Below are 20,645 nucleotides of genomic sequence, written 5' to 3'. Positions count from 1 at the left end.
GCAAAAAAAGGGACAGAGTTAAGTGGGGGCTGCTGCTGCTGAGTCGCTTCAGTTGTGTCCGACTCTGTGCGACCCCATAGACGGCAGCCCACCAGGCTCCCCCGTCCCTGGGATTCTCCAGGCAAGAACACTGGAGTGGGTTGCCATTTCCTTCTCCAATGCATGAAAGTGAAAAGTGAAAGGGAAGTTGCTCAGTTGTGTCCGACTCTTAGCGACCCCATGGATTGCAGCCTACCAGGCTCCTCCATCCATGGGATTTTCCAGGCAAGAGTACTGGAGTGGGGTGTCATTGCCTTCTCCTAAGTGGGGGAAGGAACAGATATATAAAAGCCTGTCTGTTGTAAAGCTAAATGATATAGCTAAATGGGGGAAATTTGCCAATGTGAAAATGTATGAATCACTGGCTAAATTTGAAGAAACATTTGAAGGCTTTAGAATTAGAATTATCAGCTCATAATTCTACAAACCCAAGTAAAAATTGTTCTCTTGTCTTCCTTTTCCCTTTAGTGTTATGAGAACAAAAACTGAAGCCCACACATTTTAAAGGGCTTATTGGTTTCTTTTTAAAATAGATCTTCCCTGGTGGCTCAGACGGTAAAGCATCTGCCTACAATGTGGGAGACCTGGGTTCAATCCCTGGGTCGGGAATATCTCCTGGAGAAGGAAATGGCAACCTACTCCAGTACTCTTGCCTGAAAAATCCATGGATGGAGGAGCCTGGTAGGCTGCAGTCCATGGGGTCGCTAAGAGTTGGACACGACTGAGCAATTTCACTTTCACTTTTCACTTTCATGGATTGGAGAAGGAAATGGCAACCCACTTCAGTGTTCTTGCCTGGAGAATACCAGGGGTGGGGGAGCCTGGTGGGCTGCCATCTGTGGGGTCGCACAGAGCTGTCCATGACTGAAGTGACTTAGCAGCAGCAGCAGCAGCAGACATGCATACACTGGCTTTTGCTACTCAGGGAAAAAGAATATATATATTTTGCAAATATTCAGAATACTGTTCTATACATACTATGTAATCTTTACTATGATACTGTAGTATGAGTTTAGTATATTTCCAAATGTATTTCTCCAGAGACTGTTATAAAGTTCGCCAGTAAGTCTAATTGGAAGTAGACATGCATTTTTCTCATTGAAGCAATGTTGTACACAGTTGTGCATAGCTTACAACAGTGCATAAACTGAGTACACTACCAATTGTGTGATACAACTGGACATTTTGTGTAAAAGTGTCTTTAATTGCAGTTTGGGGTGGGGGGGTCATTATAAAGTATTGTTTGTTTTTTTATTTGTGTTAGTCACTTAGTCATGTCCGACTCTATACAACCCCATCGACTGTAGCCCACCAGGCATCTCTATCCATGGGATTCTCCAGATAAGAATCCTGGAGTGGATTGCCATGCCCTCCTCCCAGGGATCTTCCCGACCCAGGGACTGAAGCCCAGTCTCCTGCATTGCAGGTGAACTCTTTACCATGTGAGCCACAAGGGAAGGTTATAAGGTATAACCCCACTTAAAAATAGAGCTTTAAATAGTGTATGATTATCTATCTACAGACAACACTCTTAGGACATTTTTATGCTTTCAAAGATCTCTATGAAATGTAATTAATTTGGCAATAAAGGATGCAATCAGATTGATAAGAACAAGGGGAATGGTCCTTAATAATTAATCAGAGTTATTGTATCACTTTTCTTCTCAGAGGTAAATTAAAAATTATTAAAGCTCTTGCCTTTTGTCTAGATTACTGACAATTCATTTCTTTTTACTTGCTCCTATCAAATTTATTTCTCTTTTTTGAGTATCTCATGAGGTGGATTAGCTGTTCTTCAGCATCGGGAAGAACAGATTCTGGGAATTTAGGTAAGCTTTGACTAGATTTAAAAGAAAATTATGGCTGAATCTCAAGGGTTAATATCCCTGAAGAAAGACTAAAGTGGTAGAAGGTAATAGTCAACATGGAGTCCAGAAAAGGGCAGGGTGAAAAGGTAGCTGTGGTGGTGGTGGTGCTGGTGATTGTAGCAAAGAACAGTAATTCTTTCCTGTGTCTCCAGTGTTATCTAGAGGAAAATATGCCTTGAATGCCAGGGTCACATCAGCTCTTAACTTCTCCCAACTAACAATACCCTTCCTGTAGGAGCCTTCAGATTAGTTTGACTTCTCATATAGTCTTAAATTTTTGCTAATGAATAAATGAATGAATGAATTTTTAGAAAGAGATAATATACCGAGAGCCAAGAATAGCATCCCTATCTGCTTGACTGATATAATTCTCAACTAAAAGTTGTATCTTGATATTTTGGCTTCTAGATCAGCCTTTTATTTTGGTTCAGCTGACTTCATTTTCTTGACACTGATCAACTCTATGTAATCTTATATAAAAAAAATAGTTGGATTGCAAAGCTGAGGACCAAGCCTCACCAAGATGTTTTAGGGGTTACGTATGAACCTGGCTTTATTCATTCACTTGCTGAAAACTTTCCAAGCTCATACTATGTGCCAGGCACAAGGCTAGGCCCCGGAGCCATCACAACGAACAAGAGAGAATTCTTGTCCTTATGGAACAAATCATCTAATAAGAAGGAGAAATAAGTGGGAAATATCTCTGTAGTGTGATAAGAAGGAAGAAAGGGATAAATACAGATACTTTAGGGGAAACTGTGAGGGATGCCCAATGCATGCCTGGGAGGATGGAGTAGGTTTCCAATGGGAAGTGACAAATAAATGGAGTCAGACAGAAGAAGTAGGGGAGCTTTCCAGGCAGTGTTGGTGGGAGCCAGGTGTGAAGAAAAGTCTAGAGGCCACATTTAGAACTCAGAGACTGGGGGTCAGGCCCAGGGGAACAGCAAGCCATGAAAGGAAATAGAAAGAATGACTAGCATATTGAAAGAAAAGGGGAATAATTAAAGGGGAATGAAATCTCCAGATTTTGTTGTTTAGGAAGACCAAGCTGGTTGCATTTTGCAGTTTAGAGTTAAGGGATAAAGATTGATGTCAAGGAGGTTCAAATAAGGAGGTCACCAGTAGTCTTGCCTGGGAAATCGCATGGACAGAGGAGCCTTGTGGGCTACAATCCACCGGGTTGCAAAGAGTTGGACACAACTTAGCAACTGAACATGCAAAATCCCGCAGAAGTGGTAAAGCGGGGTTGAAACCTACGTGTGCCTGACTCTGGCAGCTCTGTGCTTTCTCTCAGCCTCCCGAAGCTCAGAATGAGGCCCTTGAAATAGGCAGAGCGAGCGCTAGTGGACAGATGGAGAGAGGAAGAGAGGGTAACCAAGGACAGGAAGACAAGAAAGATGGATAATGTGTTCAGATCTGCCCATGGGGGTGCACTTGGAGGCAAGGGGGTGGGTTCACCTATCGGGTGCTGCATGAGGACAGCGAGGGCGGCCTGGGGACCAGCTTCTCAGGTGGCACCAGAGGGAGGAGGAAGTGGGAGTGGATGGAAGGGGAGCCTTTGCTTGCAGGCAGGCAGTACAAATTAAAAGAAAAAAGAAAAAAAAGGAGGTCGTTTGAAGCATCCAAGTGATAGTGACATCTCTCTAGTCTGTCAGAGCTTTGTAAAAGCTTCTAAATTCTAACATGGAATTTCAGGGACGCATCTTGCCACCATCAGGGCTGCCATCTGAGATCCTCCCTTGAAGCCACAAAGGGGCAAAGGGAGATGTAGAGATGAATTACTACATTTGAGAGAGAGGAAATGGCAACCCACTCCAATATTCTTGCCTGGAGAATCCCATGGACAGAGGAGCCTGGCTACAGTCCACGGGGTCGGACACGACTGAGCGACTTCACTTTCTTTCACTTTCACTTTCTAATCTGCTGCATCGGGGAGAAACTAGGTGGCTATATGGGTGTAGTTTCTGTTGTTTCTTGACCGGATCTGTTGTCCCAGGACAAGGGACATGTTTAGGGGACATGTTTAAGCAGACTGTGCTTAAATCAGGGATAGTCAATAATCTAACATACTAGTAAAGGAAAGGAAATTAACATGAACTGGATGCCAGCTATGTGCTAGCCTCTGGGCCAGATGTCTTACATATGTAATATGATTTAATTATCCCACAGCTATTTGTAATAGATATTACAGTAGAGAGAGAGAGGAGTGGAGAGGTTAAATACCTTGCCTAGAATCACAAAGGTAATAAATGACAGAGCCAGTTTTTGAAGATAAATCTGGCTGCTTTATCATGCTGCCTCCCAGTAACATCTATCTTACACAGCCTGGTGATTAACCATTTTACCTTGGCATTGTTGATGACAGCTCCATAGCCAGTTGAAAATGCACATCCAAGCAGACAAACTCTCTCTAAATTGGCATCGTCCTCTAGTTTGGCAAGGTTGACATCTGAGACCACAGTGTACTGACTGAAGGTACTGGTCCCCATGAAATGGTAAATTGGTTTTCCTTTGCAGGTAAACCTGCTGGTTCCATCTTCCATTAATTTTTGATCACCCATAGGATTTTTAAAATGCCTAGGGAAAAAAAAGATACAAAAAAGGGAAAGTTGATGGACAACTGATTACTTTCCTGAAAGAAAGTACCTACCTGCTCCCTGACGCAAGCACCTACCCTCCCCACTTTGGACTATTTTCAAGTAAATCTCAGACATCACTGTTTCATCTGTAAATATTTCAGTATGTGTCGCTAAAAGATTCTTTTAATTCTACAGATTTCATTTGGTTGGTATGTCTCTTATGTCTCTTGATTTATAGGTTCTCACCCTACCCCTTGTTTGTTCCCCTGCAGTTTTTTTTTGTTGAATAAATAGTTATTTGTCCTACAGAATTTTCTTCACTCTAGATTTTTCTGATTATGTTCCTGTAATCTGGTTTAGCATAATTTCTCCATCGCTGTATTTCCCCTAAACTAGTATTTTTGATTTAAATGCTTGATCTGATTCAAATTTTATGTTTTTTAGGAATATTGCTAAAATAGCGTATGTAGTGTATGCCTCACCTGGAGGCATGTAATAGCTTATCTCTTTGTGATGCTGGAAAGAGCTGATGGTCATTGCCAAAATCTGTTATTTCATTAGAGGTTTGCAAAAGGGTCTATTCATTTTTTGAATATCTGCAACAACCCTGTGAAGTAGGTATTATTGTCTCCTTTTTATAGATGAGTAAATTGAGGCACAGTATGGGGAGAAGAGCCTGGAGGACTATGGTCCATTGAGTTGCAAAGAGTCCGACACGGCTGTAGCAACTGAGCACGCATGCATGCATAGATATGAGTAGTAAAATTTTAGCTTCTGAAATAACTAGTTTCAATTAGCACTAAAGATAAATATTTCGTTTCTATAGTCTAAGAAAAAATAAGGCAATTAAGATTTTTGACTCCGGATCCAGACTGCCTAGATTCAAAATCTAGCTCCAATCCATGTGGCCTTGGAATAAATTACTGTGACGCATTGCATTTCTCTCTCATCCTCTGTAGAAGTGAGAGGGTAACAGGCAGGTAAAGAACAGAAAATCAGTCTGGGATGCCATCAGGTATACCCCTGGTGCATCTTCACCCCGCCTTGGTGGTAGAACCAGGAGGTACGAGTATGGTGCCTGCGTCAGTAAGGGACAGACTTAAGTCGGACCAGGGAAGGAAAGCTTCGGTGGAAAGTCTGTCTACATCCCCCGTCTAGAGCAGGGAGGGACGCCTCCAGTAGAAAGATGGCACTGGTCACTTTTTTTCTCTCTTACAGGTGGGAGCTAACAATTCCAGCTTCACTCTTTTGAACTGTATCCTGAAAAACTGGGATAGATTTGATCCTTAGAGCATAAAGACGATATGCCTGATCTTCCTATGTGATACTGCATGGCCACGGTATCCATTGGAGGAAGGCAAACGGTGGCCAGTTGGATATAATTATCTTAATTATAATACTATTTTACAATTAGACCAGTTCTGTAGAAAACAAAGGAAATGGGTAGAAGTAGCATATGTGTTGACCTTTTTCTCTGCAAGACATGCCAGACTTATGTCCTAAGGGCATAGATTTGGGTATGAAACCTTCAGCTCCCTCCTGTCCTCCTACTTTGCCCCCTTACCCAGGGCTCCAAACTGAAAGTCAGGCCCCCCACCCCGCCCAGAAGGATTGCCTCAGTAAAAACCCAAACTGAGATTCAAACTGCCCAAGAAGAGGTCCAAACAACCCCTGTCTCATTATGACCTCAGACTACGCTGGTTTCAAAGAAACTCAGACATTTGAAGTAAGAGAAGCTCAGACAGCTGTAAGGCGAGTGCAGAGAAAAAGAGAGTGAGCTGGGCAGTCAGGCAAGAAAAAGGAAATTTATTAGAGGGAAAAGAGAGAGTGACTGGCTCTTAAGGAGAACCAGTGTTCTCCCTTTCTGACGGAGTCCTTCTTATACCCCACCAATGAAAAATTCTCTGAAAAGATGGTCACATAGCCAGAGGTCTGGAATCTGGTGGTCTTGCAGCTTTGAGAAGATAAGTGCCAGTGAGATAACAGGATGCCATTTTGGCAATTTGGTCAGTCTCACAGATCACTGTGATTTTATTCTTCATTTGCAAGGTCGACATAATGAGCCATCTTATCAATGAGACCCCATGTGGGCCCTATCATTCCAGCCTTTTTGATTTAGGATAAAGGCCAAAGGTCAATCTTCTGTAACTGCTTCCTGCAGGACAGGAGCATCATGGGGGTAAGATAAGACATTGTGGGGGTAAGATAAGAAAAGGCTAGAATGCAGGCCAAGGGGATTTGTGTGGGGTCGAAGTTTTTGATAATCTGAGTGAGTTAGAAGTAGCTCGTGGATAGTTCAGTTGGTGAAGGCTTGTAAGTGGTCCTGCCACTGTAAGAGTTACCCTGGGCTCTGTAGAGGTGATGAGAGTTGGGGCCTGGGGCCCTGGGCGCCTTTAGTCTTCAGTGGCAAATCTGAGGAAGCTGGGCAGAGCTGGGTTGGAGGACTCCTGCTCAGAACCTGGAGGGGAATGTCTGGATCCCTGGAGGTGGATTTGGGCAGCTGACCTTCCAATGTCCCATTATGCCACAGCTGGGACATGGACCTGGAGGGGGCCTTGGCTTTAGGCATGAGCAGGTCCAATGGCCTTCTTTGCCGTAGTTGAAGCAGAGTCCAGGTGGCTTCCTTCTTTTGTTGGTTGATGGTGGCTTGGAGCCACATAGGGCAAGGGATAAAAGGTGGCATTTGGTCTGATCTCTTTGGGCCTTCTCTAGCTTTGCCTATTCTTCCCGGTTATTGAAAATCTTAGAGGCTGAATTTAAAAGGTCTCGTTGAGGGGTTTGAGGGCCTTCTGCCTTTTTTAGTTTCTTTTGGATATCTGGGGATGACTGGGAGATAAAATGGGTGTTAAGGACAATGGTGCCCTCTGCTGAAGTGGGGTCTAATTTTGTATATTTTTGTAGCGCTTCTGTTAACCTGGCTAGAAATTGTGCTGGGTTTTCATCTAGCCCTTGAGTTATTTCCCGGAGCTTATCAAAGTTGATGGCTTTATGCCCTGTCTTTTGAAGGCCCACAATGAGACAAGCAACCATGTGATTACGGGCTGCTCGTCCAGGTCTCCCTGCCTGATAATCCCAATTGGGATCTTCTCGGGGACAGCTGTTGCCCCTACGGGCTTAGTGTCATCTGTCCTGTGTATCTCATCAACATGCGCCTGAGAGGCTTGCCATACTCATTCCTTCTCTTCTGTGAGAAGAGTGGAGGAAAGTATGATGTAAATATCATGCCAGGTTAAGTCATAAGACTGGGTAAGACACTTGAATTCTTTTAGATAATTATCCAGGTATGAGGAGAAGGAGCCAAGATGCTTTTCAGTCTGAGACAAATCGTGAGGGAGAACGGGACATGAACCCTAACAATGCCTTCTACTCCAGCTACTTCCCCTGAAGGGAGGAGTGGAGCAGGGGAAGGAACGGGGTCCGTGGTGAAGTTTCCTGTTTTAAAGTTGTTCAGGACTGGCTATGGGGAAGAGATCTAGGGTGGTCTGGGTAAAGCCTTGGGACCCTTAGGGTACAGGGTGGGGCTGAGATCTCAGAGCTTATTACAGGCAAGGGGATTGGGAGCGATAGGGGGTAGGCTGTGGTTGGAAGGGTCTAAGGAAGAAGAAGAAAAGTCTGATCAGGAATCGGGAGACATTGTATTAGGATAGGCTAAGAGTATTTGAGAAGTAGAACAGGATTCACAGAGAGAGCGTTGAGAGTAGAGAGTGAAGAAAGCCTGAACATAAGGGATTTCTAACCACTTGCCGTTGTGGCAGCAGATGTTATCAAGGTCCCATAGGGTATTATAATTGAGAGTTCTGTTTTCTGGCCATTGGAGCCTGTTATCAAGTCTGTGTTGTGCCAGCCAATGTTAGAATAGTAAATAAGCCTTTTTGGTCTTATCTCCCCTTGGAAGCCCAAGGCTTTTAGGTTTTGGAAAAGGCATCTTAGAGGAATAGATTTTGAGGGCTAGGATTGAGAATTTCCCATTATGGATGAATAGGGAGGTTAGACAAGGGCAAGAGTGAGGAGAAAGGTCTGAGAGAAAAGGCATCCCCATTCTCAGGACTTTCTCAGAGAGTAACAATAGTCTGCTTTGTAATGGGAGTCCCCTATTTCAGAGTCAGATGGGGTGCAAGGCTGAGGGCCCTAGGGCCGTGGAGATCCTCCTGCCTAGCGCTAGGACTTGGAAAAGAGGCTAGAGAGAGAGGATCCGAGGGAATGGGATTTCACTCACCCTTGTAACCGATGGATGAAATGTGGGCTGGTGTGTGGATGTCGCTCCAGCAAGGCAAGTGGAGAGTCCCATCCCGGAGCTCATCTCAGTTTCTTGGCAAGGTCCAAGGGAGGGGACCACTGGAGGTGGGCTCGTGAGAGGAGCCCACCCAGTTGCAGTGGATCTTCCCTCCCGGGTTTTCTGACAATGAGACCCCATGTGTGATAGGGCCCACATGGGGCCTCATTGATAAGATGGCTTCTTATGTCGACCTCACAAACAAAGAATAAATCACAGTGATCTGTGAGACTGATCAAATTGCCCAAATGGCATTCGGTTATCTCACTGGCACCTAAGTTCTCAAAGCTGCAAGACCACCAGATTCCAGACCTCCAGCTGTGTGACCATCCCTTCAGAGAACTTTTCACTGGTGGGCTATAAGAAGGACTACGTCAGAAAGGGAGAATGCTGGTTCTCCTTAAGAGCCAGTCACCCTCTCTTTTCCCTCTACTAAATTTCCTTTTTCTTGCCTGACTGCCTGGCTCAGTCTCTTTTTCTCTGCACTTGCCTTACAATGTGGGAACTGCTGCTGCTGCTAAGTCACTTCAGTCATGTTCAACTCTGTGCGACCCCATAAATGGCAGCCCACCAGGCTCCCCTGTCCCTGGGATTCTCCAGGCAAGAACACTGGAGTGGGTTGCCATTTCCTTCTCTAATACAATGTGGGCCTTATCAACAGCAAAAGCTAAGGGTGACATACAGGATGAGATGGAAGACAGGAGACAAAGAGATAAAGAAAAGTAGGTTTCTCCAATCTATTCCTGGGATCATATGCGCAGAGCAGCCAGAGGGGCTGAGGAACAGCCACACAAGCTGTTGCATCTTCATGAAGCACCCACTGGGAGAAATAATCAGTCTATGAGAGTTAATAAGTCCTTTTCTTATCAAGAAATACAAAGAATCAAGGAGGATCTAGGAGACTGTTTAGAGTACCCAGAAAAATATATTAGCGCTTTTAAGGGTGTTACTCTGCTTTATGACCTTACTTGGAAGAGTGTGATGTATGTCTTGAGACAAACATTAACTCCTGCCTCAAAAACTCGAGTTTTGGGGAAAGTGGTTGCTTATGGAGATGAATGGCTTGGTAATGAATCAGTGGGGAAGATGGAGGACAAGATAGCTGCTCTCCCCACTGAGAATCAGGCGGTCCCAACTATAGAATGAGATTGGGACTGTAACACAGCTAAAGGAAGATGGGATCAGAGTCATTTTGTCAGATGTATTTTTGGGCTCAGGCAAACACGTGACTTTAAAATAAGTCTTTAAACTGTGCCAAACTGGCAAACAGAAAACAGAACAGGAAGAGAAGGAAGCTCCTGGTGAATTCCTAGATAGACTGAGGGAAGCCCTTTGCAGATTCACGGAGACTGATCCCAAAAATGAAGAGGGAAGAGTGATCTTAAAAGATAGATTTTTCACTCAATCGGCTCCAGATATCTGCTGTAAAACAGGTATATAGGCCAAATCAGTCTTTAGATAATCTGTTGCAGCAGGCTCAGACAGTCTATTATGGCAGGGAATGTGAGGAAAAGAAAGGCAGAGAATGACAAAACAGGTGGAAACCCTTATAATGGCTGTCCGAACCATTCTTAAACAGCCTGAGAAAAATTCCCAGAAGGACCCAGGTGAAAAGGGATAGGCTTGCTATTACCGTGGAAAGGAGGGGCACCTCAAACAGGATTGCCCTCAGGCATCTAAGTTGCCCTGGCTCCATGTCTGGTCTGCAAGGGACCACACTGGAGGAGAGACTGCCCCCAGAGGCGTAGGTTTCAGGGGTCAAACTCTCAAGACAATCAGGACTGAAGGTGCCCAGGGGTCCCCATACAAGCTCCCGTCCTAATTACATCTGAGGAACTCTGAGTATTAATAACTGTGGGGGTGCCAATCCGTCGATTTCCTTTTGGACACTGGGCCAACTTACTGTGTGCTTACTGAAGCCTCTGGCCCACTTTCTCCCAGATCTGCTTCCATAATGGGACTGTCTGGACAAGCCAAATGTTATTATTTCAGTATGCATTTGGGACTCTGCTATTTTCACATGAGTTTCTGATCGTGCCAGAGTCTCCCTCACCCATTTTGGGGAGGGATATACTGAGTAAAGTCCATGCCTCTGTTTTTGTGAATATAGAGCCCTCCCTTTCTCTCCCTTTAATTGAACAAAATGTAAATCCGAGAGTGTTGGCTGATGGAAAGTCTGTGGTTCGAGCACAAAACGCTATCCCTGTAGTTGTCAAGCTCAAATACCCACATTTATTTTAACATAAAAAGCAGTATCCACTGAAACCTGAGGTTAAGGGAGAGTTAAAACCCATTATTGAGAATTTAAAGGAGCTGGGGCTATTAATTCCCTGTAACAATCCGTGCAACACTCCTATTCTGGGTATAAAGAAGTCAAATGATAAATGGAGACTAGTTCAAGATTTACAAACAATAAATGAGGCTGTAGTTCCTTTACACCCCATGGTGCCTAATCCTTGTACTCTGTTGTCTGAAATTCCTGAATGAGTCAAGTATTTTTCAGTCATTGATTTGAAGTTTGCTTTCTGAGTTAAACCTATATTAAATCATCCTCTACCTATGACTTTAAGACAATTGAGAGGATTTTTTTGGAATCGTAGGGTACTGCTGCATTTGGATTCCCAGTTATGGGGAACTTGCCTGGCCTTTGTATAAACTTATAACTGAAACTCAACAAGCCCAAACTGACAAGCTGCTTTGGTCCCCAGATACTCAAAGGCTTTTAAGGCTCTTCAGACTGCTCTCCTGCAAGCTCCAGCTTGAAGCTTGCCCACAGGGTCAGAAATTAATTTGTCACTGAAATAAAAGGTATGGCCTTGGAATTTTTGACACAACCCCAAAGGCCTCACCAGCAGCCTATAGGAGTGTATTCTTAAACTCTAAGGTTAATATTTGGATGACAGTTGGCTTCTTAAATATCAGTCATTGTTGTTAGAAGGACGAATAACTAATCTTAAAGTTTGTGGAAACTTAAATCCTGCCTCTTTCCTTCCTGAAAAAGAAAATGAAACACCCGATCATGATTGTTTCCAATTTCTAACTTTATGCAGCTCGGGAAGATCTGACGGATACCCCATTAGACAATCCTGACATGGAAATATTTACAGATGGTAGTTCTTTTGTTCGGGATGGGAAGCATAAAGCAGGTTATGCCATGGTAATGGCTGAACAGGTTTTAGAAGCAAAATCTCTCCCAGGGAACGAGTGCTCAGCTAGTGGAGATTGTGGTTCTGGCTCTCGAGTTAAGCAAAGGGCAGCAAGTAAATATCTACATTGATTCTAAGTATGCTTATTTGACTTTACATGCTCATGCTGCAAATTGGAAAGAAAGACAATTTAAAATAGCAACAGGAGACCCTATTAAGCACATTTCAGAGAGACTTTTAACTGCTATATATTGTGCGAAAGAAGTAGCTGTTATGCATTGCAAAGGGCACAGCAGGGACAGGAGTAAAGGGTAATCAGCTGGCTGTCAAGTCAGAAAGGTGGCACTTAAGGAAACCCCTTCATGACAGAGGCCTTTGATCTGGACAGGTCCTGTGGATAAGGAAAACCACAATATACTGAGGAAGAATTAGAAAGATATGAGAAAAGAGGAGCAAAGTTTATCATCCTTTGATAAAGGATGGTTACAGTCTGAGGATGGATGATCAGTAATTCCTGAAAATGCTCAATGGAAAAGTTTTCCTAAAGCCTTGGAATTAACTAATTATGTAACTCAGCTCTTAGCTTTTCAACAGGCATTAAAGGAACTCTGGGAGGTAACTCCTGACCCAGCCTCTGAGTCAAAAAAGCTTCTGTTTGAGCCAAGAACAGAGGTCCTGATAAAAGTACTGGGATCTGGGGGGCCAATCCCTCTCTGGGAAGGCCCTTACCAGGTTATTCTTTCTTCTCCCACAGCTGTCAAAGTGCCAGGAATTGATTCGTGGGTGTACCACACTTGAGTTAAGAAGTAGCACCCTGACCAGAACTAAGTGATGCCATTTTATGCCTTTACTTTCTATGTCTTACTTTGTACTTTTCAGTACAATAATCTGAAAAGTACAGTACAATATTCAGTACAATACAGTACAATTATTCAGTACAATAACCTGATCATCTATATGAGCCTGATTCTGCTGACTCCAAAATTCCTGAGTCTGCTGTTTGATCCTCAAGATAATGCCTTCCTGTCCTGGGCTCACTCCCACACTGCATTCCACAATCGATGTAATTACTGGGTCTGTGGAGTGCTCCACTCTTCATCAGTGGATAGCTTCCCATGATGGGAGTCCTTCCACTTCAGGAAAAGGACTTACTGCAAATCTGTGACTACCTTCGATGACAACAATTATATGTGATGCCTCATTAATCTGATGACATCTAACAACCCTAAAATCAACAGGTGCAACACTTTGTACCTTAACTATGGACATAATGTGACTTTTTGCTTATTGTTCTGTTTTTGCTGTTTGCTCCCTGCATCTGTAACAGTGTAGCTGGATTTCTTTCTAGTTACACGAAGGTTTTTAAGTTACAAATGGTTGACTCAAACTCCTGTTGACTGCGGCAGCTTCCACCAGCTACTACTTGAGGCCCCTGGATCAGAGACCCTCAATATGAAGGTTAGGAGAATATGTTGCCTCATCAATTTAGGGACAATGCCTCTTACCAGCTTGGAAGCAGTTACGGAACGAGAATGACTCCCCTTTCCCTAGGCAACATAATTCTAAAAGAAAAGGCAGGAATAATAGGGTAAAAGGCAGGAAGGCTAGGGGTCTCCAAACAGAGGAAATGGGCTGCAAGAGTCAGACATTTTTTATCTCTCTCTGAAGTGGCAGAAGGAAACAACTACAAGTGTCAGATTTTTTTCCCCTTCTCTATACAAACTTAAAAGGTTTCTCTTAAAATTCTGTGTTGTCATGACAATACCTGGCTCCACCTGAACTTAACTTTTCTCAAACCTTGAGCAAACCAATGCATTTTTCTTATGGAAATGTTTCTCTTAAGCTACGTTAATGAACTATGTATTTACCCTAGAGTCTGTCTTCAAGTAGGTTCCACCTAAGACTCAGAGCCCAATATGTTTTACTCATACAATTGTTCTCCTAATCTATGTTAATGAAACCATATATTTGCTTGGAAACCTGCCTTTGTTCAAGATTCACGGCAATGGTTTTATGGCCCGGGATGACTCACCTTGTGCCAATGTTATCTCAAAATGCATGTTGTGGGTGAGAGGCCTGGTACCACTCTGAGTTTTGAGACATTTCCTTTCTCTAATTAGCAGCCTGCTAGAAACTATATAATATCCCCTTAAAGACTAGCGGGGGGTCGGGAGAGGCACTCTGTCTGCCCTCTTCTGATATCTATGACAGAAGCTTTCTCTCTTTTATACTTTAAAAAAACCTTATTACACAAAACTCTGAGAGATCAAGCCTTGTCGCTGGCCACAGACTGAATTCCTCTCCTCTGGAGGCCAAGAATCCCAGTCTTTCATGGCTCAGCAACAACCTTGAGTAGCTATTATTCTCAATTTGGCACTTATCATTTTCTTTACTATATTCACATAAACCATAAACAATACAGTATATGGTATTGTTATTGTATATGGCTAAATATATGTCATAAACTTGCTTCTTTCCCTTACCATTGTAAGTGTGAGATTATTCTGGGTTGAAACATTTAGAGCAAGTTTAGCCATTCTCACTTTTATGTGGTAATTCCATTGTGTTACTACACAGTGATTGTTAATATGTTTTCCTATTGATAGACATTTGCCATATTTTCAGTTTCTTGTTATTACAATGTGGAGTGATCATACTAGTACATGTCCATTTGTGTGATTTTGCAATGGCTTCTTGTACACACCAAGAATTGGTGGGTACAGAATATGAACATTTTCAACTCCATTTAGGTATGCCAATGTACTGCTCAAAATATTTGTACCAGCTATCTTACTAATAGCTTATAGAGCTTACTTGAGTTTTCCACAAAAATTTGTGCGTGGACTTAGACAGAACTTGCATTTTCCACATTGAGGTGCGTAGAGTGGAATTACTTTGTCACCTAGAAAAAAAAGGCCAAGTGTTGGATGATGCACGGTTGTTACTTATAGTTTTCACCAGGCGAATTGGTGGAAAACACTATTCTTTATTGTATATATCTTATATTCGGTAGGAAGTATAGGTAGCTACAATACTTTGTTAACCTACAAGATTGCTGATTCTCCCAAGTACTGCATATGTTATCTTTTTTCTTTTTTTCTCTGCTGGACAGTCAAGCAACATATCTGTATTGATACCTTCAAGTGCAGAATCCTGTCTGACACTTTGTTGTCCTTGCAACACTCTGCATCATGACTATTATTTACTATGTCATGCCTATTATTTATTACATTTGTAAACACCTTAATTATAGGAGATATGGGCAATAGGCTTGATATGGAGAGTAAATTATATATCATCTCCATGTTTCACCATAGTTCACTCAAATTCTACATTTTTCTACTTTTTATTCAATTTGAATTTAACAAAGACTTCTAGCCTCTGATGACTAAAGTCCAATAATGATAATTAACATTTGTTCAACCTTTAGTATGTGTCAGTCACCATTCTAACTGCTTGCATATATTATCTCTTTAATTCTCAGAATAACTCTTTGAGATGGGTACTATTATTATCCCCATTTTAGAAAATGGAAATCTAAACTGAGTCACAGAAAAGTGACTTAGCTGACTAAGGTTACACAGCCAGTAAGTGGCAGAGCTGTGCCTTAATTGGCTGGACTTATTTGAAGATTCCAAATTTTGAAGAGCAATTTGCTTCTATAATCTTGTTTGGAATAGAAATGTGATGAGACATTAAAGCCCTCAGCTTGTCACAGTTCTCGGGTCTTGGACAGACCGTGTTATAGCTCTTAGACAAATTAGCGTTACAGCTCTGCGTTACAGCTCTATTTCATTTAGAAAATAGCAGGAAAATCCATCCTCGAGGCGTGAGGGCATGCTGACCCAAAGATGCGAAGAGAAGAGTGCCCCAGCGTGCGGGAGAGAGAGAGACCCCCCCGCCCATTGGCTCCTCTTTTTATGTCTTTTCCTGTCCCCTGGGCCTGCCCTGTGTAAGTTGGGCTAGCCAGGGGTGCTGTTTGTTCTACCTGAGGTCCTCACTGTGGTCCTTGGACCTTCCTTTGTTCTATTTTCACGGACTTGTCCTTTCATTGTTTTTTAGCCACTGCCATTCTGGACTCCTGTTTCCTATTCTAACTACCTAACAGAAAGATACTAATATACCTCTCAATTTGGAACATCTTCATTAAAGGAAGAAAGAAGGATATGGTTCATCCTAGATAAGTGACAATTGCATAGCTCATATTCCAGTATTTGGTGGATCTGTTACAACATGTAAAGTAAATAATTTCAGCTATTGTCATGCTTTATATATATTTATCTTACAAGTTCCCAAGAAAACATTTCAGCTAACATTGACATATGCATAATGTTTCCCACTTAAGCTACCTAAGGGTCTTCATTCTTTATATATTAAAATAGTTCTGTTTTATTTAGAGGAGGTTGCTGTAAATTGTCATCTGTGCCCCCACGGAGGCTTCGGTGTAAGCTCACTTTGTAGCTTTGCTTCGTAGGACAACTTCTCAGTGCTGGATGTAAATAAAGTGACTGTGTTTTCCAGATTTCATTAGACAGTTCTGACTGCAGATATTCTGCCTCATTGTTAGATTGTGATAGATTGTGTGTCTTAGTTTCACTTTGGAAAAGATGGTCCCCTTATGTAAGTAGAGATTGATTATAGCATGCAAAGGCAAGACTGTAGCAGAAATTATCCCTGAAATACCCTGACGTTTCCGTTTAGTTGGAATCAGAAATTAAAATACCTGGTTTGAAGTTGGTCACTCCTGGCCCAATACTTTCCACAATTCCTGCAGCCTCATGGCCAAGAATCACTGGGAAAACCGCCCCCTCAAATTGAGGATGGAGAATATGGGCATCAGAATGGCACAGGGCGGTGGCAATTATCTGCAAAGCAATCACAGACTTGAGTCCTGTTTCTGTAATTATATCAATAGGGTTGTTAGGATAATTTTAGGCCAATGACACCTTGAAACTTAACAACACTCATTGAGGTCAATAAAAGAACTGCATTTTGAAAAATAAAAAGAACAATTAAAAATATATTAGGATATATTCTTTCCTCTTAATGAATCTTTGTTTTCTTCCTTTCACTGTCCCTGAAAAATCACACAGAGAATTGGCAGTCACTGTCTCTAGGAGGGGAGAAATCAAAGGTAATAAAAGTCTATTAGAGGGAGTACAGGGAACACAGGCTTCCAGGGCTTGTTCAGATTTTATTGAAACTAAATGAAATACAATTGAGGTAATAAACTTTTATAGTTAAAAGAGCTGTATCAAATAAAAGATTATCTTAATTAATTAGAAAGTATCCCTGCATTATTCTTCAAGATTCTGTTCATGAGGATATCTCATTCAGTCTCAGGCAAAATCTCTTACTGGGTGATCCCGAGGAAAAATATAAGCCAGGTCAACTGTAGGGAAAATAGAGAAATTGACCCACCTTGTCACCTATGATGCCTCTCTGCTCAGTACCGTCTCTTCTCCCTGCTCTCTCGCTTCTGTTCCCTCCTGTGAGAACCCAAGACCCTTAGCACTTCAGATCTTTTCTTATTTTGAACCAAACTCTCAATCTTCCTTTTAAAACATCTGTCAATACCTGGCAACTGGAAAACAAAAAGAAAACCTACCTAATTCTAATCTAATGTAAATTCCTGTGTCTGATTCTTATAATTCATCCCTCCTGGGAATAAATACCTGTTTTTGATGTGAACCTAAAAACGTAATTCCCCACAGTGGGAAACTCCTGAGACTCTCAGTCAAACCACGTAGGTCTGACCTGACCAAAGCCAAGTCAGAATTTGGTGTCTTGTTTATCCTGCCCTGGGAAACTCCATACTCACCTGGATTCGAACTTCATGATCCTTGGGGGGAGCTACCTCAACCTCTTCAATGCTGAGGGGCTTGTTTGCTTCCCAGGCGATAGCTGCTTTGCATTTAATAATCTGAGAAAGAGGGAGAAAGGAGGAAAGGGCGAGGGGTAAAGAACAGAAGGGAGGAAGAAAGACAGAAAGAAAAATATCGTGGAAAAAAGTGAAAGAACATGTTGATACCATTATTTCATGAAAGAGAGTTTTGGGGTTTGTGGCTGGATGTTATACATAGTTATTGTAAAGACAAGGGACCTTAATTGACAATAGGAAGTCAAAGTCTACATTATAGTCATTGCACTTTTAATTTTTGAAAAAAACAGGTGTTTTAAAATTTACCTTAATGTAAGGCCTTGATTTTTTCCCCTCTCCAGAACAGAGAGGATAAATTTATAGAATTTGGAGAGAGTAGATGACCAATATGTATTTTATGATTGAGTGATTGATTTATCAGCTCTGCATTACCTGAATCCATATTGCTAGAGCGAATGTGTTTTACAACTTTGCTACTCAAAATGTGAACCTCCTTGACACTAGCAGTTATTAACATCATCTGGGAATTTGCTAGAGCTATAAGCCCTGTCCAAAATCCACTGAATCAAAACCTGCTTTTGAACAAGATCCCCATGTGATTCATTTGCACAAATAAGTTTAAGAGATGAGGCTTACATAATTATTAAATTTATCAGTGGAATGTACATTAAAGATTTTGTCCCTTTGAAACCTGGATAAAAATATATGAAAAGAAATTAAGCATTAAAGATTCTATAATCTATAATTTTAGCCCCTTAAAATTTTATTTTTAATTTTAAATATAAGTAATATTGAAGGAAAGTAGAAAGAAATAAACCTATACTTCATTCTAATGCTATTATGTTTACTTTTGGTATGATATTCCTAGTCTTTGTTCACATGAACATGTATTTTTGATACTTGTTATGCAATTTGAACTGTATTTTAAATATCATTAGTCTTATTATAAATTAAACATAGAAATGCAAATAAGAAAAAAAGAAACAAAACCCATCTGTAATTTTGTCTTCTACTTTATGATTTTGAGGTAGATCCTTTGAGCTTTTTCACTTGGGACAAAATTGTATGTAATATTTTATAATTTTTTTATACTTATTAATGAATATTTTTCCATATTCTTTTCTAAAATTTTAACAAATACAAATTTTATGATTATGGCACAGGTACTGAAATCTCTCTTTTTTGGGCTGCTATAAATAGTATTTAATTGAACACCCTTGTAGTAAGCATTTTGGCAAATTCAGTTATTTTCTAGAGTAAATTCCTAGCATGGAGGTCACTCATATCCTTTTGATCATCTTTATTTTTTTCTTCAGATTTATTAAAATACGATTGATATGCAGCCCTGTTTAAGTTCAAGGGTTATATAGGATAATGATCTGACATACATATATGATAAATGATTACTACAGTGGGATTAGTGAACATCCATCATCTCATATAGACATAAAATTAAAGAAAGAAAAAAAGTTTTTCCTGTGATAACTCTTAGAATTTACCTTCTTAACAACTTTTAAGTATAACATTCAGCAGTGTTGATTATATTTACCATGTTGTACATTATATCTCTACTACTTATTTGTCTTATAACTGGAGGTTTGGAAGTTTGTACCTTTTGACTACATGCAATTCTTTCTCTCCATCCCCCTCCACCCCCGCACTCCCTGCCCCCACCCTGCTTCTGGTAACCACAAACCCGACCTCTTTTTCTATTTGTTTTTGAAGTATAATTGGTCTCTGCTTTTTTAATATGCTGTCTAGATTGGTCATAGCTTTTCTTCCAAGGAACAAGTATCTTTTAATTTCTTGGCTGCAGTCACCATCTGCAGTCATTTTGGAGCCTAAGAAAATAAAGTCTCTCACTGTTTCCATTGTTTCCCCATCTATTTGCCATGAAATGATGGGATCGGATGCCATGATCTTAGTTTTCTGAATGTTGAGTTTTAGAATCATTGGAAGGAATGATGCTGAAGCTGAAACTCCAATACTTTGGCCACCTGATGTGCAGAACTGACTCATTGGAAAAGACCCTGATGCTGGGAAAGATTGAAGGTGGGAGGAGAAGGGGATGACAGAGGTTGCGATGGTTGGATGGCATCACTGACTCGATGGACATGAATTTGAGTAAGCTCTGGGAGTTGGTGATGGACAGGGAAGCCTGGCGTGCTGTGGTCCACGGGGTCACAAATAGTCCAACATGACTGAGTAACAGAACTGAACTGAATGTTCATTGTGTGTGTGTGTGTTCGTGTGTGGATATACCACATCTTCTTTATCCATATATCTCTTGATGGGAACTTAGCTTCTTTTTCCGGCTGGCCATGTGGCATGCAGAATCTTAGTTCCCTGACCAGGAATTGAACCCGTGCCCTTGCAGTGGAAGTGTAGAGTCCTAACCACTGGACCTCCAAGGAATTCCCTGGGACTTAGCTTTTGATCAGCTTTAAATTGCTGCTTTCTGAGAGCAATACCCAAGGAAACTTCTTTTAGCAGATGTATAAAGAGACATGCTGCTAAGTCACCTTAGTCATGTCCGACTCTGTGCGATCCCAGAGACAGCAGCCCACCCGGCTCCGCTGTCCCCGGGACTCTCCAGGCAAGAACACTGGAGTGGGTTGCCATTTCCTTCTCCAATGCATGAAAGCGAAAAGTGAAGTGAAGTCGCTCAGTTGTGTCCGACTCCTAGGGACCCCATGGACCACAGACCACCAGGCTCCTCCGTCCATGGGATTTTCCAGGCAAGAGTCCTGGAGTGGGGTGCCATTGCCTTCTACAATAAAGAGACATGCACACACACAAAATCCCAAAAGAATTGATCAAAGAAATTGTATATTTGCTTACTTTTCCCTTGGTGCCCAT

The 20,645-nt window shown here is 41.7% G+C and overlaps 1 protein-coding gene across 1 annotated transcript in view; it reads right to left on the bottom strand.

The window, feature by feature from the left end:
* LOC102283964 (all-trans-retinol dehydrogenase [NAD(+)] ADH4) overlaps positions 1–20,645 on the bottom strand; it is a 31,775-nt gene extending 11,130 nt beyond the window's left edge. Inside the window, exons 1-5 of the mRNA XM_005898810.2 lie at positions 20,628–20,645; positions 17,727–17,828; positions 16,629–16,770; positions 14,720–14,807; positions 4,253–4,484 (exon numbers count right to left, since the gene is read on the bottom strand). Of these exons, the coding sequence (XP_005898872.2) occupies positions 4,253–4,484; positions 14,720–14,807; positions 16,629–16,770; positions 17,727–17,828; positions 20,628–20,645 (582 nt within the window). The remainder of the gene's footprint in view (positions 1–4,252; positions 4,485–14,719; positions 14,808–16,628; positions 16,771–17,726; positions 17,829–20,627) is intronic.

Source organism: Bos mutus, chromosome 6 (genome assembly GCF_027580195.1).
Source record: "Bos mutus isolate GX-2022 chromosome 6, NWIPB_WYAK_1.1, whole genome shotgun sequence".
Taxonomy (NCBI): Eukaryota; Metazoa; Chordata; class Mammalia; order Artiodactyla; family Bovidae; genus Bos; species Bos mutus.
This window is presented reverse-complemented; position numbering and strand designations above follow the sequence as displayed.